The sequence below is a fragment of the Heloderma suspectum genome, chromosome 1, assembly GCF_057233095.1.
Source record: "Heloderma suspectum isolate Gila_16-S chromosome 1, 16-S_ref, whole genome shotgun sequence".
NCBI classification, from domain to species: Eukaryota; Metazoa; Chordata; class Lepidosauria; order Squamata; family Helodermatidae; genus Heloderma; species Heloderma suspectum.
The window spans coordinates 14,624,449-14,649,077 of NC_139458.1; the positions used below are offsets into that span (position 1 = coordinate 14,624,449).

The 24,629-nt window shown below is 46.2% G+C and overlaps 1 protein-coding gene across 1 annotated transcript in view; it reads right to left on the bottom strand.

Moving 5' to 3' along the window:
- Positions 1 to 24,629, bottom strand: part of KCNH5 (potassium voltage-gated channel subfamily H member 5) — a 322,321-nt gene that overhangs the window by 41,003 nt on the left and 256,689 nt on the right. Inside the window, exon 10 of the mRNA XM_084836675.1 lies at positions 4,565 to 4,761. Coding sequence (XP_084692801.1) covers positions 4,565 to 4,761 — 197 coding nt within the window. The remainder of the gene's footprint in view (positions 1 to 4,564; positions 4,762 to 24,629) is intronic.

A 24,629-nucleotide genomic window follows, 5' to 3' on the forward strand; every position in this document is an offset into this window, starting at 1 on the left:
ACTTAGCTTTCATGGCCAACAGACACTGATACTTAGACCTGTCTTCCATGCCCTTGTCTAATCCCCTTTTAATAAGACTGGCACGGCTACAGTGGTGGGGCAGCTGCCTTAATTTTCAGCCATTCCACTCTGCTACTTTGTTCTACTATCTACTCAGCATTTGTACTCTGTTTAGCCATGAGAGGAGAAGACTGAGGGGAGATAGGATAGTGCTCTTCAAGTACTTGAAAGGCTGTCACAGAGAGGAAGGCCAGGATCTCTTCTTTATCCTCCCAGAGTGCAGGACACGGAATAATGGGCTCAAGTGACACGAAGCCAGATTCCGGCTGAACATCAGGAGAAATTTCCTGACTGTTAGAGCAGTACAACAATGGAACCAATTACCTAGGGAGGTGGTGGGCTCTCCCAAGCTGGAGGCATCCAAGACGAGGCTGGACAACCACTTGTCAGGGATGCTTCAACTCAGATTCGACTCAGAGCCAGTGTGGTGTAGTGGCTAGAGTGTTGGACTGGGAGTCGGGAGATCCGGATTCTAGTCCCCACTTGGCCATGGAAGCTCACTGGGTGACTTTGGGCCAGTCACAGACTCTCAGCCCAACCTACCTCACAGGGTTGTTGTTGTGAGGATAAAATGGAGAGGAGAAGGATTGTGTACGCCGCCTTGGGTTTCTTAAAGAGGAAAAATGGTGAGATATAAATGTAATAAATAAATAAATAAATAATCATATACTGAGCAGGGGGTTGGACTTCATGGTCTTATAGGCCCCTTCCAACCCTACTATTCTATGATTCTATGGACTAATCTTCTGCTTCCCATTCCCAGATCTGTCTGCTGCTACCACCAGGGATGTAGGAGAGTCTTGTTTCTTTTTGCCAATCATGCAAACAGGTCTTGTTCACAATCCTGAATGCAAACAGGAGTGCTTGTTTTGTTTTTTAGAAATATTTGCAATTTCCAGAAATTGTGATTGCATTTGAAAAATGTGCATTTTTTTAAAAAATAAAATAAAATACACATTTCCATGCATTAGTCAATGGGGGAAAGTGTTCAGTTTTGGAAAAAATAAAAATAAACAGAAATGCACACTCCCCGGCTCCAAACAAGCTGAAAAATGGGCCGGACAAGAAAATGGGAACGAGCCAAAATGAGCTTCGAAGTGATTTTTGGAGAATTTAAGCAAGCTCAAAAATTTCTGCTTCTCCCATCTTTAGCTGCCATGAGGCCTTGACCTGCCAGCTTCTCCTGGGCTCCAGTCCCTTTGATTTCTCGTGAGCCTCCCAGAACCACTTCTCAGCCCCCCCCCCCCACCACAATAAAGTGGTGGCTGACATCACACACACTCATCACAGTAAATCTCAGTTTTGGTACATGCAGTGGTGCAGCTAGGCAATTTTAGACTCTGGACTTAACAGCCTTATGCGGGGGGGGGGGGGGGGCTGTAGACAGCCATGTGTATTACTGCAGTTGTGAAGCACACAGCGGACATTTCTCTTGGCTCCCCAGTCACCATTCCAGGCTTTATAACTGCCTCTACATTCCTGATTCGTTAGAACAATAGCAACAACAAAACTGTTTGCCAAAAAAATATGCTGAGCATGTCCAGTTTTGCATTTTAAACTCAATTACATCCTAGCACCATCAGGACAACAGGAATGAAATGGAGCTTGTGTCTCCTTCCCTGCTGCCCTCCTCACCTGCCACTCACTGGGTGGTCATTGGGTGGGGGGAGCTGCACAGCCCTCAACTTTGGCTCCAAGGTCCAGCCTTAGCTGCACCAGTGGGTACATGTAGATTATCTCAGCACAGGGAACTCAGGGCCCAGACAGAGAGAAGGGACCGGCTAGCATGTGAGAGAGCAAGTGTAGGGAAAAATAGCTGTAGGGTTATCTGAGTAATAATGGTAGCTGAAGCCACAGAAGTGAATGAGAGGCTCCAGCAATAAACATGGAGCTCTGCATTTTTAAGGAGCTCCAAGGAAGCTCCACCATGGATGTAGTGGGGTGGGAGAGGCCTGTCTCAAACAGCCCAACTCTGCATCCTAGACAGTAGTATTATTTCACCAATATTGCAAGCAAAGATTATTTTTTAAAAATCTATTTCACTTCGAAGGGGTGGAGGTGATCATGAGGCTAACACAGGTACACCATCAGAGGCGTGCTCCTTAGCATGCCAGCATCAGCAGCTAGGTATTTTCAAGGCGGGAGGGATGGGGATGCGGGAGTGATGTGCAGCAAGATCCTAAAAGGGAAAAAAAGGTAATCTAAAGTGCAGGATGGTTATCTGTAATCTTAAACTGGAAGGGATGGTGATTTTCTCTATGTTGCCTGCAATTAGGGCAGAGGAATATTTTCTGATATTTGAAGAGAAGAATCATGTTCATTTCAGACATCTTTGTCTGAAGGTAAGGAATACTTTAACGCCCACTCACCCTTTAAATTCAAGCAGAGAGCAAAGCAAAAGACAAATGGCCTTACACAGGTAAAAGATGAACTGCACGCCTTATCAGTTATCTGCCACCCACTGACCCTGCTGCAAAAATTACAATGCCTGCAAGGAGTAAGAGACATAATCTCCATTCCCTCCGTTCTAAATGAGCTGTCCACATTGCTTTTCAAAAGGCCGGGAATTCCCCCTCAGCAACTTCTGGAAGATGCAGAACTAGTGAGAAATATTTCAATGATTCCGTGAGAAATTGGCATGGCGATTGACAGACGATTCTTTTAAGGGCATTTTTAGTTATTATGCACAACCACAGATTTGGAATGTGAACATCCAAACATTTCATTTCAGAACATCAAGTTTCTAGATCTCTTTGCTGAAAATAAGAGTCTGGAAAAGACACCACATATAGCTGCCAAATAAAGACTGAAAACCAGGGCTGGGTTGACTGGGATTAGGGATGGGGAAAAAATTGGTTTAGTTGGCATTCTGATACAAACTTACCTGATTTCGCATTTTTGAACCACTATGTGAAGCAAAACTCAGTTATCCTTCAATATTTACACTTCTCCAATTGGAGTACTCCCCTAATAAACACAGTTTTGTACACACTGGAGTACACCCCTAAATATACAGAGTTTCATAAAATCATAGAATCATAGAATAGTAGGGTTGGAAGGGGCCTACAAGACATTGAGTCCAACCCCTGCTCAATGCAGAAATCCAAGTCAGAGCATCCCCGACAGATGGCTGTCCAGCCTTGTCTTGAATGCCTCCGGTGTGGGAGAGCCCACCACCTCCCTAGGTCATTGGTTCTGTTGTCATATTGCTCTAAAAATCAGGAAGTTTCTCCTGATGTTCAGCTGGAATCTGGCTTCCTGTCACTTGAGCCCAGTATTCTGTGTCCTGCACTCTGGGATGATGGAGAAGAGATCCTGGCCTTCCTCTCTGTGACAACCTTTCAAGGACTTGAAGAGCATGATCATATCTCCCCTCAGTCTTCTCTTCTCAAAGCTAAACATGCCCAGTTCTTTCAGTTTTGTACACATGTCTTGACTGGTGTACTCGAATCAAAACATTTGTACAAAACAGTGTATATTAGGGGAAATAGCATTTGAAAATACATTATATTAGGAAAATTACTTCCCAAAATGTGTATATTAGGCAAAATGCATGTATTAGGAGAAATGTACACAAAAATACTTATGAATTTTCACATGAACGAAAAAAAAAATCAAAGTTGCTGACAGACCAAACGTAAGATTGGAAAAAAGAGAAACCACCATGGACTGGTTTGTCCATACTTAACTGGGACTTCCACTACTTATTAGCACCTGTAGAACTGATGATTAGCAACTAGAGGGGGGCATGGATCAAATTCATCTTATGGACATCGTTGACTGAAGACCCAAGTCTCACAGACTTATCAGAACTGTGAAATCTCCTGTTAGCAAAGACGTATGCATGCATAGGATTAGACTGAACGTAGAGTAATGAATGCCACATCCATGCCTTTGCACCTCTTCAAATTGCACCTTGTGAAGATTTTGTTACAGATTATTATACTGGTGATCTTTTGCACCTACGGATGTCTTTCCTAGTGATAAAGTAGGGATTTAGGGAAAAGAAATACATTCCAGCCATAAAAGCATCAGAGTTAAATGCTCCACAAATCTATTCATTACAGTTATGAGATTTGCTCATGCAGACAACATTGATATGACCCTCATTAATCTGGTTTTAAAAACACCCACATAAAAAGAGTATTTTTCCCAGCTGTGTAAAAATGAAGGCATCTCCTAACCCAATCCTAAAGGCCTATTTTTAATAGCTAATTTATGTTCATCATTTTCAAGAGCTAACTGATAGGGAGATTTTCTGCTTGATGCTAAAATAGGAAGAAGATCTTTTTGAGGGCACTGAAGCCCCTGGCCTCTGGATATGCTGCTCACTCCCCTCCTCTTAGTTCATCAGACACTGCCCACACACCTTCAAACCTGTCTTTGTACTCCTAAAACCTAGAAATCTGTTTTTCATAAAAAGAAGATGTGCTGTATCTAATATCAAATCAGATGATCATTTTATACAACGTTCCCCATACAAATTTGATTAAAGTGATCTTACCCTTTTCCTCAGATTGCAGGTTAGGGTGAGATTCCTTGAGAAGGAGTTTGCAAAAGCTGTATAAAAGTCCAGAACTTTCAGCAAGGCCTCCCGCTTGATAATGTGCAAATCACAGTACGTCAATGCCCGTACGTTAGCGCATGCGTGTGCCAGAGTGGTCTCCTTCCAGAAAATGTCACCAAACACATCACCTTTACCTGCGAAAGCAGTGGGAAAATTCAATTAAAACATGCTACTTGCATGACATTCTTCCCTAGACAACCTGCCATCATAATATGTCAATCATTCCGAACTTAGACCAGCTCCAACAAATGATGAGTGTTTTACTGACTCAGGATCTAAATGGGATACTGATCTTTTCTGTAAATGTTACTCCTTTGAAGAATTGTGTATGTTTCTGGGTTAACCTGGATTTCTAAGAACAAGCTTGAGATCTGCAGAGAATTCATGTACATTTGACTTAACGTTTTTTATTCATACAGTACCATGCCACCAATGTACGTGGGCCTTATAGGGTTACACAGGCAAAAGAGACAGGTCCCTGATCCCAAGGAGCTTCAAATGGGCAGTGAGGAGACAATGGGCAAAGGGCCTGGAGATCATCAGTGTTTTTGTGGTGGTATGACAGTGATATTGCACCAAGTTCACTGGCTCCCAATTTGTTTCCTGGTTCAAAGACTGAGCAAAATGCTTTTTATCCTTCAACCCAAAATCTCCTGGAGGTATAAACCTCTTCCTCCTCCTCCTATATACCAGGGGTGAGGGGTGTCTTTCAGCCCAAGGGCCAATTTCCATAAAGGAAAAGCTTTGGGGGACCACATTTCAGGTGTTGGTTGGGGCCAGAGGCAAATTGGGGGATGTCTGGAGGCAAAAATACTTCCTTGTTTTAGCTTAAAGCTCTAACTGCCAGTATCTGAGCCTTAGGAGAGGCATTTCAGCTTTTAGAATGAAGCAGAAATTGCAGGGCCAGCCTATGACCTTTTGCTGCCTGAGGCGAAGCACAAAGATGGTGCCCCTTCCCATTCCATGTACAAAAGCCTGAACTGGCAGTTGAATCTTTCTTCAACACTGGCAATGGGACAGCATGTCAGGGTGGACACTGAGCCCATAGAATCCCAGAGTAGTTCTGATTCTGAGGAAGAGCAGTCGCTCCTGGGAGAGGAGCGTGCTCCTCTTTCCCAGGACCAACAGCTGACGGAGATTCCTCCCACCAGCATTCCTAGTTTAGTTAGCAGTCCAGGGAGTAACCAAGCACAGATAGCAGACTTGGTGGATGCGCGATGCAGACGCAGAGAGAGGCGCCAGATGGAGGGCGCGGAAAGGAGGCGAAGTGCCAGGTTGGCGTGCAAACAACGGCTGCACCCAGAGGCTCCAAGGGAAAAGGGGAGGGACTCTCCCTAGTCCTTAAGTTCAGGGGTCTGCCAGTAATTCCCTTTCAAACGGGGACCAACTGTTCCAACTTAGGGCATAGGTACTGTGCTGCTCAGATCTAGTTGCGAACGGTATAGTTGTTAAGTTGTAAAAGAAGAATAAAGCTTTGAAAGGAATCCCTTTGTCTGTGTCTGGACTTGGCTACTGGATTAGACTGAGAGAGGCCTCCACGGAGCCCTTGACACAGCATTCACCACCGCATAGGAAGGCAGCAGGGTACCTTGGCGGTGTAGTGCAGGCCATGTAGCGCACAGCTCTCACCTCCATACCTTGCTGCCACCCCCAGTATCTGCTGCTTGAGGCGACTGCCTCACTCTGCCTAATGGTAAGGCTGGCCCTGGGAAACTGCTAAGAAGCTGGGAAACCACCAAATTATCAGTGGCTGTGGGAAAGGGGGTGGGGGGAAGGGGCATGACCACCTAGGGAAAGCTGGATGGCCATATGGGGATCCCAGGAAAGCCAGATTTGTCCCTTGGGCCTGAGGTTCTGCACCCTTGCTATATAAGGTGTGGTTACCACAGCTAAACAAAAGATATTGTAGAGGTGGAAAAAGTGCAGAAAGGGGCAACTGAAATGATCAAGGGGCTGGAACACTTTCCCTATGAGAGAAGGTTACAACAGCAGGAATTGCTTAGCTTGAAAAAAAGGAGAGTAAGGGGAGACATGATAGAGGTCTACAAAATTATACATGGTGTGGAGAAAGTGGATAGGGAGGCATTTTTCTCCCTCTTTCATAATACTAGAACCCAATGGAGTCATCCCATGATGCTGATTGGTGGGAGATTCAGGACAGATAAAAAGAAGTCCTTCTTTACACAGCACATAAACTATGGAATTCTCTACCACAGGATGTAGTGATGGCCACCAAATTGGGTGGCTTTAAAAGGGGGATTGGACAAATTCCTGGAGGGGAAGGCTATCAATGGCTACCAGTCTCGATGGCTATGTGCTACCTCCAGTATCAGAGGCATTGAGCCTATGTACACCAGTTGCTGGGGAACATGGGTGGGAGGGTGCTGTTGCGCTCATGTCCTGCTTGTGGGTTCCTGGTCAACAGCTGGTTGGCCACTGTGTGAACAGAATGTTGGAATGGATGGAGCCTTGGTCTGATCCAGCATGGCTCTTCTTAAGTCCTTATGTTCTTAAGAATAGTAAACTCATTCTCCTAGTGTGGATCCTTAAGTAGCTAAAATAGCGTCATCCACGCACAAGGAGCTTGTGTATTAGCAGGCCTGGGGGAACCCCAAGGTTTGCAAAAAATAAATACATGGGGAAAAATCTACTAAGAAGGGACCCCCCAAAAAAACAAATGAATGAGGACTAAGCATGCCAAGTTGGCACAGAATGCTGACTGTTGGGGGGGAGGACAGGGTCAGAAAACCAGAGGGAATGGAGCATCCTGGGAAGGGGTGTAGTAGGTTGGCTGGAATCCTGAACAAGAGCACTCCACACTGCAACATTTTGTTGCTGAAGGTCGCACTAATAACAGTAATATTGAATACCTCCAGTCCATATCTTAGCTGCTGTATCTACTTAATATAGCTACTGCATTGTGCAGTGGGCGTTCTCACCAGGTTTTATTATTTATTGTATTTATAAAACATATTTATACCCCGGCATTTGTGCCAAAGCACTTCAAGGCCAGCTTATAGCATTAAAAAGAAAAAATGAGACTGCTATTAAAGACATAAAAACAACACTATCATCTTTTTGTTAAAGTAGCAGTAAGAGCCGCGATGCCGTCGGGTGCAAGAGACACCAAGTGCAAGAGCAACAGCGCGGAGGAGCCCAGGAGCCTTCCGAAATAAAACAGTCTTGGCTTGATGCCATAGCAGAGGATCAGAATAAACTTACCCCAGGGGAGAAGCATGGAGCCCCATTGCCAGTTTGGAAAAGACCCTGTCTTGCCTGCGCTGGGGTGTGCTGCAGCAGGTTTACCCAGAAACCGGTCCCACTGAGTTCACCGAGACTTAGGCTTCCTTCCCACAGAGCTTTCTTCCTGCAATTGAGATCGCTCCTTCACGGAGCGATCTCAACGATGCCATGTCCCTCCAGGGCATCTCCTGCACTAAATGCCCTTTGTTCTGTTCTTAAATAGATCGCAGATAATGAGCTAGTTTGAAACTCAACATTAAACAAACTAAGTCCATGGCATCTGGACCCATCACTTCCTGGCATATAGAAGGGGAAGAAATGGAAACAGTGACAGATTTTATTTTCTTGGGCTCCAAGATCACTGCAGACGGTGACTGTAGCCATGAAATTAAAAGACGCTTGCTCCTTGGGAGGAAAGCTATGGCAAACCTAGACAGCATAGTAAGAAGCAGAGACATCACCTTGCCGACAAAGGTCCGTCTAATCAAAGCTATGGTTTTCCCAGCAGCAACGTATGGCTGTGAGAGCTGGACGATGAGGAAGGCTGAGCGCCGAAGAATTGATGCTTTCGAACTGTGGTGCTGGAGAAGACTCTTACGAGTCCCCTGGACTGCAAGGAGGTCCAATCAGTCCATCCTAAAGGAAATCAACCCGGAGTGCTCATTGGAAGGACAGATACTGAAGCTGAAGCTCAAGTATTTTGGCCACCTAATGCGAAGAGAAAACTCCCTGGAAAAGACCCTGATGCTGGGAAAGATTGAAGGCAAAAGGAGAAGGGGATGTCAGAGGATGAGATGGCTAGATAGCATCACCGATGCAATGAACATGAACTTGAGCACGCTCTGGGAGAGAGCGCAGGACAGGAAGGCCTGGCGTGCTATGGTCCATGGGGTCACGAAGAGTCGGACACGACTGAACGACTGAACAACAACAATGAGCTATCAAATAATTACCCCTTTGTGTTCCACTTGAGTTTCCTCCATGAAAAGAGGAAAGGCAGCAAGAAGAGGAGTGAGATCCATGAAAGAGAACGGATGACTCAGATACGGGGAGGAGGGGGGAAGGGGAGGGGGGAAAGGAAGTACATGAAAAAGGGAGTCGTTCTGATCCTGCATTTAAATCAGAAGCAGAAAGCCCCATTTTAAATGCAGGATTTTAGGGTGGTGTAGAGATGCCCTTAATTCCAAGGAAGTGTGCACAGGATTGCTGCATAAAGACCTCTTTAAGGAACTGTATGCTCCTGCAAAGTGATGTATAACATGTCCCTGGAAGTCTCCAAAGCAAGCAACTAAAGAGCAGTGGGTTGGTAAAATTTGGGAGACTATGACTGTGTATAATAAACTTACTCACCAAGTGCAGCAAGCAAGGGATCCTAACTTTGAGAAAGGTATCATGGCACCATGGTTTCCATTTATTTCCTGTGTTTAAGCTCTTCAAACGTTCAACCAAATTCCAACCAAGTACAGTTGTCTATTTTTTTCTGACTCATACACACATACACACAAAATGACGCAGGCTTGCACACGTTCCATTTATGTGCCGTATAAATTGCATTTTTACTCTTTCATGAGGTACTGAGCTCATACGTAGGCTGTTTCACAATAGATGTTTTCATAAGCATCATAAGAATTATAATTAGTGAATCCCTTTGTTTCTTTTGTGATCTTGATTATTCTTGGGCATGGTCTTCTTTTTGTTGCCTTTGTTTTGTTAGTTTGATTTCAAAATAAAACAACTTTTCACGGGAAAAAAGATTGCAGCCTGAGAAAGCCCAGTACGTTGGATGTTAGTGCTTTAGTCCCTGCCCCACTCATTCATAGATTGTGGTTAATACCATTTGAATGAAATTCTCATCCCTTTTCTTTTTTAAGTGAAACACTGAAACAAATTAGAACAGTTCCTTTATTGTAAGAGAAAACACGTTGTACAAAGTAACACTAAGACAGCCTTCCCTAGCTCCCTTCATCCCCAAACATTGGTCATGCTGCCTGGGGCTAATGGGAATTGTAGTCCAAATTGCCTGGCGGGTGCTAGGCTAGGGAAGCAATAAGGGCATGAAGTGGCATCTATTTTTATACAACTTTGGGGCCAGTTATGACCTCCCCAGTGCAGCAGCCCAGGTTAAGACAACATTTTCATAAATCTTGAGATCTTGCCAGATATTAGATTTGACACTTACGCTGGTCTTTCGAAGATGCATTCAGTACTCACAGCCCTGGAAATAAATATTTATGGGATTGGGAGCTTCCCAGAGAAACTGGAATAAGTTTCACCTCATTTAATTCACCAACTGCTGCATTAAAAATAGCCACCATTCCAAACTGCTGCTGAATGGCAAAATGCAGAGCAGGCATCTGTTAATTTATTATTTTTTTAATTAGGAGACTGCCAAAAATGAAATGATGGATCCTCATTTGTACACAAGGCAAATCAATGCAACTAAAAGGGCTGTTATGCCACAACAAGCAGCTTTGCCATTCAAAGATCCAGTCGTTCATCGTGAAGTGAAGAAAAGGAAGTTGCAAAAGATAGGGATGTGCAAACTGACCCCCATCCAAGTTCTCCAGACTCCTGCCTGGCCCCTGCCCCCACTTGCTAGGCCCCGAACTGCATTCAAGCCCCTCCCACTCTCGGCGAGCAGCCCGTACTCACCCCAGCAGACTCATCGAGCTCTGCAGTTGCCATTTCTAAAACAAATAGAATGGCAATCACAAAAATGCACATGTTTTTGGATGTGCAAAAATGTGCATTTTGCAAATGCGCATAATCTCAAGTGCGAAATCAGCATTTTTGGGAAGGCACACATTAGTGTGTGCATGAAAATGTGCATTTTTCATAAAATATGCAATTTTGCACGCACACAAATACGCGCATTCACAAAATGCGCATTTTTGCATGTGCGCAAATTTGCGCATTTTTGCAATCACCATTTTATTTCTCAGAAAATGGCAACCGGGGTGAGTGCAGGCCATTCACTGAGCGCGGGCAGGGGGCGAGCAGGGGCAGGGCGAGCGGGGCTCAGGGGTGCGGGCAGGAGCAGGTCCGCCAGATTCCCAGACTGAATCGGGAGCCTGTGCCATCCCTAGCAAAGGAAGAGACACTTCTCTGCCCAGACACCCTGTGGAAGAATTTGGATTCAAGTTGCATTCGGCCTGATGGGATATTCAGTGCATGAAAACAACTTGGGGAGCTGTCCAGTCACATGTCAAAGATAAAGAACAATAAGAAGTGTTGATGTAGCACCTGGACAGCAGGCTGGCCGGCAGGTACACAGGTCACCTGGCCTCAGTCTTCTACATTATGGTGAGATCTCCTGTATTTCTATTTAAATGGTAAGAATTATCTTGAAATGTGCCTCTATACATATAAATTAGCACATGCAGTGACTGTAGCCATGAAATTAAAAGACGCTTGCTCCTTGGGAGGAAAGCTATGGCACACCTAGACAGCATAGTAAGAAGCAGAGACATCACCTTGCCGACAAAGGTCCGTCTAATCAAAGGTATGGTTTTCCCAGTAGCAACGTATGGCTGTGAGAGCTGGACTATAAGGAAGGCTGAGCGCCGAAGAATTGATGCTTTCGAACTGTGGTGCTGGAGAAGACTCTTACAAGTCCCCTGGACTGCAAGGAGGTCAAATCAGTCCATCCTAAAGGAAATCAACCCTGAGTGCTCATTGGAAGGACAGATACTGAAGCTGAAGCTCAAATATTTTGGCCACCTAATGCGAAGAGAAAACTCTCTGGAAAAGGCCCTGATGCTGGGAAAGACTGAAGGCAAAAGGAGAAGGGGACGGCAGAGGATGATATGGCTAGATAGCATCACTGATGCAATGAATATAGACTTGAGCATGCTCCGGGAGAGAGTGCAGGACAGGAAGGCCTGGCGTGCTGTGGTCCATGGGGTCACGAAGAGACGGACACGATTGAACGACTGAACAACAATATTTTATGCAAATGACTGTCCCCTTTTTTCCTCTTCTTTGGTGAGGGGTTTCCTCTTTTCTTTTGTGACTCATAAGTGGCCACCCTCGCCAAAGTGCGGCAGAGAGCAAGACAACTGCTCCGTCCCCTAGCAAGCCATCATGGTGGTGTGCTAACCATCTGCATCCTGTTCCCAGAGTCCTGGTTCAGGATTTCAAGTATCTTACAAGAAGCATATGAAAGAAAACCAACATGGTACTGGTGGTAGAATACTTTGCTACTCATCCTCGGCCATGAGATACAGTGGGTTAGGAATCTAAATCAATCTGTTCGTATTTGTTAGCACTTTTTATTTGTGGGCCTTGCAGCTAACCCTTGTAATACAATCTGTAGGAACACTGTGAATGGATCTTTTTAAAAGGATTTAATAGCTTTCGAAAAAGAACGTGGGGAACTGGGAATAACATAATAATCCCACTAATGATTTTAGATGACAACATAGCAGAAAGTCAATGCTTGTCTTGCTGAGTTTGCTGCTAATGGATGGCTTACATTATGTACTGCTTTAACATTTATTTATTTTTGGTAGTTGAATTTATTCTTTTAGTAGTTAAGTGCTCTTCTACTTCATAACGACAGCATAACAAAACTTGCTTATGCAGTGTACTCTTTCAAGATATACTTGCTCAGTAGTTAAGGGAGCAGGAGTTATATGACTAGGAGTTGTACGACTTTTCTCTAAACATGCATAAGATTGTGCCTTAAATGTCCTTCACATCTCTAGAATAACACTGCTTTCTAACATGCAAGCCCACTTACTGATGAGTAACTTCTGTATAAATCGTTAGACTTTTTCTGCATCAGTCTAGAAACAAGGTGCATCATTAAATAATTAATTGAAAATGGATTGTATGAAACTAGGCTTGTAAACAGCTGCTTGTCCACTCACCTGTGGTGAATAAGAATTATCTCCAGGTAATAGGTACATTTTTGTAAATTGGCTAAAGGCCTTTTATCCCATCCCTTTCAGGCTGTTGATGTGCCATCAATGATGTACATTGGTATAGTTGGTTAGCTGGACTAGCAGTTTTTACATATTTCTTTGCATGGCCTTATGAAGCCACTGCATTGACTGTTCCAAGCAGCAACACCTCACCAAGGTCCCAAGGAGAAAAGATGCTTTCCCAGATCAGCGACTCCTTTTTTTTAACTAGAGAAGCAAGGAACTGAGCCTGGACCTTCTGAAGGTAAAGCTATGTTCCCTCCTAAATTATGCTTTCTAGAATGTAGCCCACTTGAGGGGGGGGGGGAATCTGAGGAAAAAGACCCGGATGGTAGAAAATACCATGTGCGTTGGATTCCCACACCTTCTAATATGGAAAATATAGCACTTTCTCCATAAAAGAAGTAGCAAGAGACTATTGTTGCAGGGGGACACAATCCAGGAAGAAGTCCAGAAGCAAGCTCCCTTGAACTGACTGAGAATTGTGCAAGAGCACTTGTGAGGACTTACAGAGTGCCTATTCATTTCACACTGGTCTTGCACAGGAGCACTTCCCCCTTGGATTGTGTCCCATTGCAACTCCAATGCCTCTTGCTTCTTTTTATGGATGTACAAGCATTTCATTCCTGTTCACAAATCACATGAACATGTCCCTGTTCGCAACTCTGAATGCGTCAGGGATGTACGAAAGTGACTTACCTTTAACGAAATTTGATTCGAGATGGGGGGGAGGCGTTCCATCCCTCCCCCCTGAAATTCTGGCGGGGGGGAGGGGCTCCATCCCTCCCCCCCGAATCCTGGCCGGCCGGGTGCGCAAATGGCAGCGGCCGTAGCCGCTGCCGTTTGCGTCCCTGCAGTCAGCCATGATAGGCTACATAAATGTTTACGTAGCCTATCACGGCTGATTTAAAAGAAAAAAAAAACACGCGTATGCAAATGGCGGCACCCATTGGCGTTCCTTATTTTGACACGTCTTAGTCTACGTAAACATTTACGTAGACTACGGCGAAAATCAGGGGAATACAAATAGCGTAGCGTCTAATGCTATTTGCATTCCCCTTATTTTCACCGTCTTAGTCTATGTAAATGTTTACATAGACTAAGACGTGTCAAAATAAGGAACGCAAATTTGCGTACACGCGTGTTTTTTTTCCTTTAAATCAGCCGTGATAGGCTACGTAAACATTAACGTAGCCTATCACGGTATTTTTTTAAAAATCTAGTCGTGATAGGCTACGTAAATCTTTACGTAGCCTATCAAGTTTTTTTTTTTTTACTGGAAATGGCAGCCAGTTAGAAGACCGGCTGCCGCCGCCGCAGCCGCTGCCACCAGGAAGATTCGCCCAAGGTAAGTCCCGTCCCGGGGGGGCAGACCGTTTCGCCACCAATTTCGGGGGGCCGAATGCACTGGCATTTGGCCTCCCCAAGATTCGTGGCAAAATTCTCTGACATCCCTATACCGAATTGGACTCAAAGAGTGATTATCAATGGAATCTTCTTCAACTGGAGAGAGGTAATGAGCAGGGTACTGCAGGGCGGAGTCCTAGGCCCAGTGCTCTTCAACATTTTTATTAATTACTTGGAGGATAGGGGTGGGCAGACGCCTTACCTCCGGGTCCAGGGGGGCATCCGCAGGTGGGAGAGGCAATCCATCCCTCCCCCCAGAGTCTGTCCAGGCCGGCTGCACTCTGCGACGATTCTGCAGAGGCAGCTACCGGCTCCGCAGGATTGCCGCAGGGAGGAAGCCGACCTGGACAGATTCCAAGGGGAGCCAGAGGTGAGTGCTCCATTTCGCTACGGGCCCCAATGGGGTCGGATTCTTGGAATCCGGCCTCATTGGGGTCTGTGGCAGAATTCACGGACATCCCTATTGGAGGAGGAGGTGCGGGGAATGCTGATCAAATTTGCAGATGACACAAAATTGGGCGGGAACGCTAATACCCTGGAAGACAGAGACAGAATTCAAAGTGATCTTGACAGGCTGGAGCACTGGGCAGAAACCAACAGAATGACATTTAATAGGGATAAATGCCAAGTTCTGCACCTAGGAAACAGAAACCAAATGCACAGTTACAAGATGGGGGAGACTTGGCTCAACAATACTACAAGCGAGAAGGATCTTGGAATTGTGGTACATCTAGGGATGTTGGAGAAATCCTCCACAGACCCCAATGAGGCCGGATTCTATTGAGTCCGGCCCCCCGAAGTCTGTGGAGGATCGGATCTCCCACCTTGTCTTCCAGCGCGAAGTCCTCGCTGGCGGATCCTCCCTGCCGCCGGCTCCAAAGACCCAGTGATACGGCCGCCATGGCCGTATTGCCGGACCATGGACACAAATGGCATCCGCTACGCCATTTGCGTCCCTGCTCTTTAACGTGATAGGCTACTTAAATCTTTACGTAGCCTATCATGGTAAAGTGCAGGGACGCAAATGGCGTCCGCTACACCAGACACCATTTGTGGATGCAGACTCGCCATGGAGTGGAGCCGGCCAGGGAGGATTCCGGGGGGAGGACTGGATTGCCTCCCCCCCCCACGGACCCCCCAGCAGACCCAGGTAAGTGGGGTTCATACACCCCTAGGTACATCACAAGCTGAATATGAGCCAACCATGTGATGTGGCTGCCAAAAAGGCAAATGCTCTGTTGGGCTGCATTAATAGAAGTATAGCTTCCAAATCCTGGGAAGTACTACTTCCCCTCTACACAGCACTTGTTAGGCCTCATCTGGAGTACTGTGTCCAGTTCTGGGCACCACACTTTAAGAAGGATGCAGACAAGCTGGAGAGGGTTCAGAGGAGGGCAACAAAGATGATCAGGGGACTGGAGACAAAGCCCTATGAGGAGAGACTGAAAGAACTGGGCATGTTTAGCGTTGAGAAGAGAAGACTGAGGGGAGAAATGATCATGCTGTTCAAGTCCTTGAAAGGTTGTCGCAGAGAAGAAGGCCAGGATTTCTTCTTGATCATCCCAGAGTGCAGGATGTGGAATAATGGGCTCAGGTTACAGGAAGCCAGATTCCAGCTGAACATCAGGACAAACCTCCTGACTGTTGGAGCAATACAACAGTGGAACCAATTTCCTAGGGAGGTGGTGGGCTCTCCCACACTGGAGGCATTCAAGATGAGGCTGGACAGCCACCTCTCAGGGATGCTCTTACTTAGATTCCTGCAATGAGCAGGGGGTTGGACTCGATGGTCTTATAGGCCCCTTCCAACCCTACTATTCTATGACTCTATGTTTGAAATAGCACATGTAGGCACGTGCATACCAACAAACATGTTATTCAGCTCCAACATTTGTTTCATGACTGTTGGATGCCACAACATCTCTTTAATAAGGGTTTGTCTAAGTTAGATAATTCTTGGAGGTGCAACACAGCACGTGTCTTTTAAGCATATGGTTTGGCAATGCCTGTTAGTTGCACCTTTTTGAGAGGAGGTCATTATATGGATAAATTTTGTATTGAAACACTCCTCAATATTTACTGATGTACATGCTCTTTTAAATTACCTACCTGCTTCCTGGAAGTTAATGCGTTGTCAGCACAAATGGACTCGCGGTGCCCTTTTGACAGCTAAAGACTGATCATACAACTTTGGAAGGATAAACGCTCACCTCCTATAATGCAATGGATTATAACGCTTTCAACATTTGAGGGGCTGGTGTATGGACCCCACCTGTGCATGGATATTTATTTGGATATTTGGTGTGCTTTTGTCGAAGTTTATGTATAGTGCTTAGAAACATGCATTTATATATACACACATTTCATATGTATGCATTGAAATTGATACAGTGTATTCAAATCTATAGCCACATTTTCCCTTCCTTTTTTCTTACTTCCTTTTCCTTTGTTGAAATGTCATAAGAAATGAAAAGTTTAAAAAATGTGCTCTTGGAAAATCAGCATTTTCACGCTTTAGCCTATGGGGATAAATGCACATTTTCCCAACTGGAGGGTCGGGGGAGACGCATGAGTTTGGGAAAGTGAATGGGGTGAACTGAGTTTCAAGGAGGAATTTCGAGGGCATATTCGCCCATCCCTACTTCTTCTCCCTGTCAGAAAATAGCTGGGCACAAATTTATTTATTTATTTATTGCATTTATATCCCGCCTTTTTCCCCTCTTGCAAGGAACCCAAGGTGACGCACATAATCCTCCTCTCCATTTTATTCTCACAGCAACAACCCTGTGGGGTAGGTTGGGCTGAGTGTCTGTGACTGGCCCAAGGTCACCCAGTGAGCTTCCATGGCTGAGTGAGTGGGGACTAGAACCCGGATCTCCCAACTCCCAGTCTAACACTCTCACCACTACACCACGCTGGCTCTCCAGTTAAAAGGAGCAAGGCCCAAAGACCAAAGGAGTGGCCATTTCTTCATACAAATGCACCGTTATCCAGCATGTCTACATCTTGTATTCAGGAAATCACGTTAGACAAACAAAACAGATCTCTCCTTGCTAGTGGGTGGGGGGCATTGTCAGCTGCACCAGTGGGTATCCAAGGCCTTGCAAGTGTCTAGATGGGCTTATTTATGCAGAACCCGCACAGCCATTTGATTTCAAGAACATTCCGACTCCTTTTAAGTGAGGCAGGATCAAAAACTCAGACTGACATTTAGAACCTTGCTGCCTCCTCTCTCCGCAAGGCAGAAGAACAGCCCTTGCCAAAGCAGTAGGATCCTGTGGGACTGGAGGGTGGCACGTTGTGATCTTGTGTTCAAGGAACATCACAGCAAGCAGTTCAAATATGAACTTGCCAGCTTTCAAATATCTTTGGAAAAGGCAGCCTGGCTCAGTACTACACAGTCTACACTATACATCTCCTTTGCACTAAAAAGAGAAAGGAAACAAACCTGCACAAAGGTAACGCAATGCTGAATTTTGCAAATTAACCATCTGAAACTGTCTTATACTCAGCCGCTGCAACTAGCTTGGGATTACCTGGCCTGGGTAGCAGTGTGGCTCTCTAGGGTTGGGGGACCCCTTTCAGCCTGAGTGCCAAATTCCCTTTCAGAGAACCTCTCAGGGCTGCATTCCAGTGGTGACAAAAGGCAGAAAGGGGCTGGGCCAAATGCAGAAATGGGGCAGGGGCCCAAAATACCAGCATGTTTCAGCTGAAAGCTCTTACTGTCAGTAACTAAGCGTTGGGAGGCATTTCAGTGTTCTAGAATGAAGAAAAAGCAGCAAAAAAAAGGGAAAGAGGGCATGGCCATTTGGGGAACCCACGGTGGAGGCTGGTGGCTCCAATTTCAGTGAGGCTGTAATTCCTCCAAAGGAGCGATCCAAGGTGGGGATAGGGTTCAGCAGACTGGATATCTCCTTTAGAATTCTGGCTGATTCTGACTGAAACACAGCAGGGAATCACAGCCCCACTGAAATTGGAGCCACCAGCCTCCAGTGGGAACCATGGATAGCTGGATTGGGACCCCAGGAGGGACATATTTGGCCCCCAAGTCTGACGTTCTGCGCCTTTGTTCTAGGGTCCCAGGAGAGGCTTCTTCCCCAGTTCTGCTGTCTCATTTCTGCACAGAGTTGTCAATGATGGAACCTGGGGGTTTCTACTCCACCACTGAGTTACGCCCCCTCCCTGGAAAAAGTGTTGGGAAAAGGGCAGAAAAGGGCAGTGAAAATGATCAAGGGGCTGGAGCATCTCCTCTATGAGAGACGGTACAAGAGCTGGGATTGTTTAGCTTGGAAAAAAGGAGGGTGAGGGAAGACACGATAGAGGTCGACAAAATTATGCATGGTGTGGAGAATGTGGAGAGGGAGACATTTTTCTCCCTCTCTCAAAATACTAGAACCCAGGGACATCCCATGAAGGTGAATGGTGGGAGATTCAGAACAGATAAAAGGAAGGACTTCTTCACACAGCACATAGTTAAACTATGGGATTCACTACCACAGGATGTAGTGATGGCCACTAATTTTGATGGCTTTAAAAAGGGGTTGGACAAATTCCTGGAGGAGAAGGCTATCAATGGCCACTAGTCTTGATAGCTATGTGCTCCCTCCAGTCCCAGAGGCAGTGAGCCTACGTACACCAGTTGCTGGGGAACATGGGTGGGAGGGTGCTGTTGCGCTCATGTCCTGCCTGTGCATTCCTGGTCAACAGCTGGTTGGCCACTGTGTGAACAGAATGCTGGCTAGATGGACCCTGGGTCTAAGCCAGCAGGGCTCTTCTTAGGTTCTTAGGTTCTCCCTGAGCCACATCAGCATGCATATGGGGTATGATCCAGCCCCTAGTTTGCAAGCATAGCGGGCAGGGCCCAGAGGCCCCTGTTTCTTCTTCCACAACCCCTTTCCTGGCCTTTTGAATCTATGTGCTACCCCTCCTCCTATGCCTCCTTTACCCTGAATCCATCCCTTCTTGCCTTCAGTGTGTGCCAGATGCTTCTAATGATGCAAATAGCTGTGGGTAGAGGAAAGGGGTTATCCTACAGCAGGGGTGTGGAACCTCTTTCAGCCAGAGGGACAAATTCCATTTCAGAGCAGCTTTCGGGGACTGCATTCCTGTAGTGGGTATGGCTGAAGGCAAAAGGAACAGGGCCAAAGGCAAAGGGGTGGAGCCAAAAATACAAAAAAGACCAGCATATTTGAGGTTCAAGCTCTTACTGCCATAACTCAGCCTTAGGAGAGGCATTTCAACCTTTTAGAATGAAGGAAAAGCTCCACAAAACCCAGAAAACCACCCAATGATCAGTCCTTATAGGAAAAGGAGTGGCAGCAGGGGAAGGGGAAGTGATGCAGCCATCTTGGGACTCCTGGAGTTTCAGATTTGGCCCCCAGACCCAAGGTTCTGCATCACTAACCTACAGTCTGCTGGTGACAAATTCCAGAGGGGTAGCTACATTTGTCTTTTGCAACCAAGAGACCTTGTGGCGGCTTAAAGGTTAACAAATGCATTGCAACATCAGGTTTCAGGGAAAAAAGGCCCATGAGCTGTTGTCCAAGAAAGCACTGGCCATAATCTTCAAGATGCCCCAAGACTCTTCGATGCTTTTGGAAGATGCTGGGATGGGGTATCACACAGCAGGGTCCCCCACAGCCTGGCTCTGGTGCTTTACTTCCTGCTCCACCATTGAGCTCTGGGCTCCCAAAGGTGCCACTCTGAGCTGCAATATCAGTCAGCTGATCCCAAGGGCCAGGGCTAGAACATCAGTCCCTATAAAGGCTGGCCCGCAGAATTAGGGATGCCTGGGTGTTCAGTCTGCATTTTAAAGCAAACCAACACGATTCGCACTTCCTGGCCTAACATGCAGATTGGAACACATTTATTCTTCCGTATTCATACTTCTCTGAATTTTGTGGTAAAATTTTCTGTGATACAGTTTTGTGATACAGTTTTCTGTAATACAGAAAAGTGCCAAAATGCACACAATACTGCATATTTTAGGGTAAAATGCATACAAAAGTGTGTGGTTTGTGAACAAATATGTTTAAAACCAATGGGTAAAATCCAATGTAAGTCCTACTTGGAGAGTGACTCAAGTTAGTCATGACTAACTTACGTCCCATCCATTTCAATAGATTTATGTAGGACAGGCTGGGTTTTACCCAATATAACATTTTGTTCAGTTTTTTTTAATAGAACAAATTGCAGATTGATGCACAAACAAGATGCACAAATGAGCAAACATATGCAAAAGTGTCATGTGCCAGAAACAGATGGATCCATCCATCCCTGCTCACAGCTAGTAGGGATGTCAGAGAATTCCGCCACAGATCTCAGTGAGGCCGAATGCCAGTGCATTCGGGGCCCTGAAATCTGTGGCGGAAAAGCCTGCAGCCCCCCTGCGAATCCCCCCCAGGACAAGACTTACTTGGGGCGGATCTTCCGGGCGGCAGCGGCTCCGGCGGCAGCTCCACTGGCGGCTCCAGTGGTGGCGGCGGCGGGCGGTCTTCCGACCGGCTGCTGCCGCCATTTCCAGGCTTGTGGGGGGGGGGGAAAGACGTGATAGGCTATGTAAAGATTTACGTAGCCTATCATGGCTAGGTTTTAAAAAAAAGAAAAAAAAGACGTGATAGGCTATGTAAATCTTTACATAGCCTATCATGGTTGGGGGCGGGTTTAAAAAAAATGTGTACGCAAATGGCGGCGGCTATGGCCACCGCCATTTGTGTTCCTTCTTTTTACTGTCTTAATCTACGTAAATATTTATGTAGACTATGATGGCGAAAATCAAGGGGAATGCAAATAGCGTAGTGGGCGCTATTTGCGTCCCCTTTTGATTCGCCGTTTTAGCCTACGTAAAGATTTACGTAGGCTAAAATGGTGAATGAAAAAGGGACGCAAATAGTGCCCGCTACGCTATTTGCGTTCCCCTTAATTTTTGCCGTCATAATCTACGTAAATATTTACGTAGATTAAGATGGCCAAAAAGAAGGAACACAAATGGCGGCGGCTGTAGCCGCCGCCATTTGCATATGCGGTTGTTGTTGTTTTTTACCCAGAGCCCTCCACTGCCGGAAATCTGGCTGTGGACGGCTCTGGCCTGGCCGGGGTGGGCCTGGCTGGCTGCTCCCCATTCGAGGATTCCGGGGGGAGGGATGGAATGCCTCCCCCCCACCATCAACATAATCCATGAAAGGTAAGTCACTTTCGTACATCCCTAACAGCTAGGGATGTACGAAAGTGACTTACCTTTTGGAAGACCACCCACTGCCGCCCAAGCTGCTGCCGGAGCCGCCACCGGAGCCACCGAAGCCCGGAAGATCCGCTCCAGGTAAGTCTCGTCCCAGGGGGGATCTGCGGGGTGGCGGGGGGAGTGGCAGGCCATTCCGCCACAGATTTCGGGGGGCCGAATGCACTGGAATTTGGCCTCACCGAGACCCGTGGCGGAATTCTCTGACATCCCTATTCACAGCTAGTTTCTCAGTCTGAGCAATTTGTCTGTATTGTAGGAATGCAGCCTAGCTCCGACCCTCTTTCTTCCATTGAAAGTTTGGCATTAAAAACTGAAAGCTGCCACTCTAATAAAGCCTCCATTCACCAGCAATTTTGGCCAGGATTGGAAAAGGCTGCTGTCTCAAACAGCTCAGAAGAACAACAGTAGAGTATGTTTCCTACAGGCAACCAACCTTAAATTATCCTAGAGCACTAGACCAGCCTTCCTCAACATGATGCCTTCCAAAAACCCTGGACCACAATTCCCAGTGTTCCTGACCATTGGCCATGTTAGCTAGGGCTGATGGGAACTGAAATCCACAACATCTGGAGGGCATCAGTCTGCCTGAGACACACAGCAAAATCATTACATACCAAATGGAGCCACGTGCTGCCACATTTAAAAAATGGATGCCGTTTTCTGCAACATAGAGAGTCCTCAACCCTCTAAGCAGGAAAAAGGACACAGCCAGGACACCAATATGCATACATGCGCGATATATATATGGTAGAGCAGGAAGTAATATGCACTATTATTATCCCAAAAGGTGTCTGCTGAGCCAGTGATTAGCCACCTTTCTTTTAAAGCCAGTCAACTCTCGTAGATAAAAGGATGCGCTTTAACTTTTGCGCCTTTGGCATGCAAAACACGTGTGCTGCCACTTTTCCTGATGGAGGCCTAAGGGGAAACCTGCAGGCAGTATTTTCCCCAGTGGCTCAGTCAGACATATACTTTATGCCATGCAGTGTTCTGGGCTAGCCAATGAATGCAAAGCCACAGGGATAACAGACAAATATGAGGCACACATATAACTTTAAGCAGTGGGGGGGTGGGGTGGGGCTCCTATGTCAGTGGGGCAGTAAATCCACTCTGGGTTTCAGTCAGAACCATTCAGAACTCTAACGGTGCTGAACCTTATCCCCCATAATGGGTTCAGCACCATGGATAGCTCCTTTAGAGTTCATAGAATCGTAGACTAGTAGGGCCGGAAGGGGCCAACAGGGCCACCGAGTCCAAACCCCCCCCCCTGCTCAATGCAGGAATCCAAGTCAGAGCATCCCTGACAGGTGGCTGTCCAGCTTCATCTTGAATGCCTCCAGTGTGGGAGAGCCCGCCACCCCCCTAGGTCATTGGTTCCATTGTCGTATTGCACTAAGTCAGGAAGTTTTTCCTGATGTTCAGCCGGAATCTGGCTTCCTGTAACTTAAGCCCATTATTCCGTGTCCTGCACTCTGGGATGATCCTGGCCTTCCTCTTACTTACTTACCTAATTTCGCACTTTTGAACCACTATGTGAAGCAAAACTCAGTTATCCTTCAATATTTACACTTCTCCAATTGGAGTACTCCCCTAATAAACACAGTTTTGTACACACTGGAGTACACCCCTAAATATACAGAGTTTCATAAAATCATAGAATCATAGAATAGTAAGGTTGGAAGGGGCCTACAAGACCACTGAGTCCAACCCCCTGCTCAATGCAGGAATCCAAGTCAGAGCATCCCCGACAGATGGCTGTCCAGCCTTGTCTTGAATGCCTCCGGTGTGGGAGAGCCCACCACCTCCCTAGGTCATTGGTTCTGTTGTCGTATTGCTCTAACAGTCAGGAAGTTTCTCCTGATGTTCAGCCGGAATCTGGCTTCCTGTAACTTGAGCCCATTATTCCGTGTCCTGCACTCTGGGATGATCCTGGCCTTCCTCTCTGTGACAACCTTTCAAGTTGACCACAACTCTGACTGGTTCTGGCTGAACCCCAGAGCAGATTCACTGTCCCACTGACATTGGAGCTCCCAGCCTCTACTGACTTTAAGCATATTGGATGCCTTGTATGTAGGTTCTGGCTGTTGTGCATCAGTTCACACACACACACACACACACACCACCACCACCACAACCACCACCACCAAGCTGGGGAAAGAGCCATTGTTGAGCGGCAGATCACCTGCTTTGCATGCTGGAGGTCCTAGGTTCAATCCCCAGCATCTCCAAGTAGGTCTGGAGATGGTTCAAAGGTCAAGAACAACCTTTTATCTGCTAGACCTGACTGACTTTGCAAGGAGCAAGGTAGTTAACCATTGGCTCAGCTGGCATTCTCTTTAGAAAGCTGTCAGTAACAGCAAATGAAATATATTGTTCTCCTCAAAACCCTGGAGAGTGGCTGCCAATCAGTGTAGACAATACTGAGCTACAAGGACCAATCATCTGGCTCAATATAAGGTAGGGGTGGGAGAACCAGGGATATTTGAGCTTGCTGACATTCTCCAAACTTCACCTCAAAACTCGGTTCGGCTTGCTCCCGTTCTCATTTACTGTCTTCCTCTCCTGCAGATGTCAAACACCGGGCAGGTTCACAACAAGACAGGTGTTCCCTTAGATATCCAGATATTAGACCAGCAACCATTTAATGGGGAAGGAGGAGGTGGTCTTCTTGGGGAAATAAAATACTGAAGAAGAGATCTGAATGGTGCATTGACTTTCTGTCATTAAAGAAGCCTCCATCCTACAGATCTCAGTATGAGTTATTTACTCCTTATGTTCATTTCTGTAGATCTTGTTGCACAAACAGCTGGGCACTTTAGTTTCAGAAAATGTGTGCAAAATAGCAAAGCCCCAAACAATGTTAAACAAAGAAAAAGCAAGACTTACGCTAGAAGAAAGCTTATTTTTAAGAGATTTAAGATGACCAGTACATGTGAAATCATGCCATCCATACCTCAGCATACTTGGCATCCAACCCCCTTGGCTCCCTAGGAAACAGCATCATAGAGTCCCAGTTCCTTTTCTGCTCCATTTTCTTTCCACCAGCAGCACCCAGCCCTTTCTATCCCCACGTTCTGGGTGAGGTTTGTCCTCTAAATACGTCTAATGTTCCTCTCCCCTCACAAAAACTGCAGTATTCCCCAGCATTCTATGGCTGACCCTCCTCAATCTCCAGTATGCCAGCAAG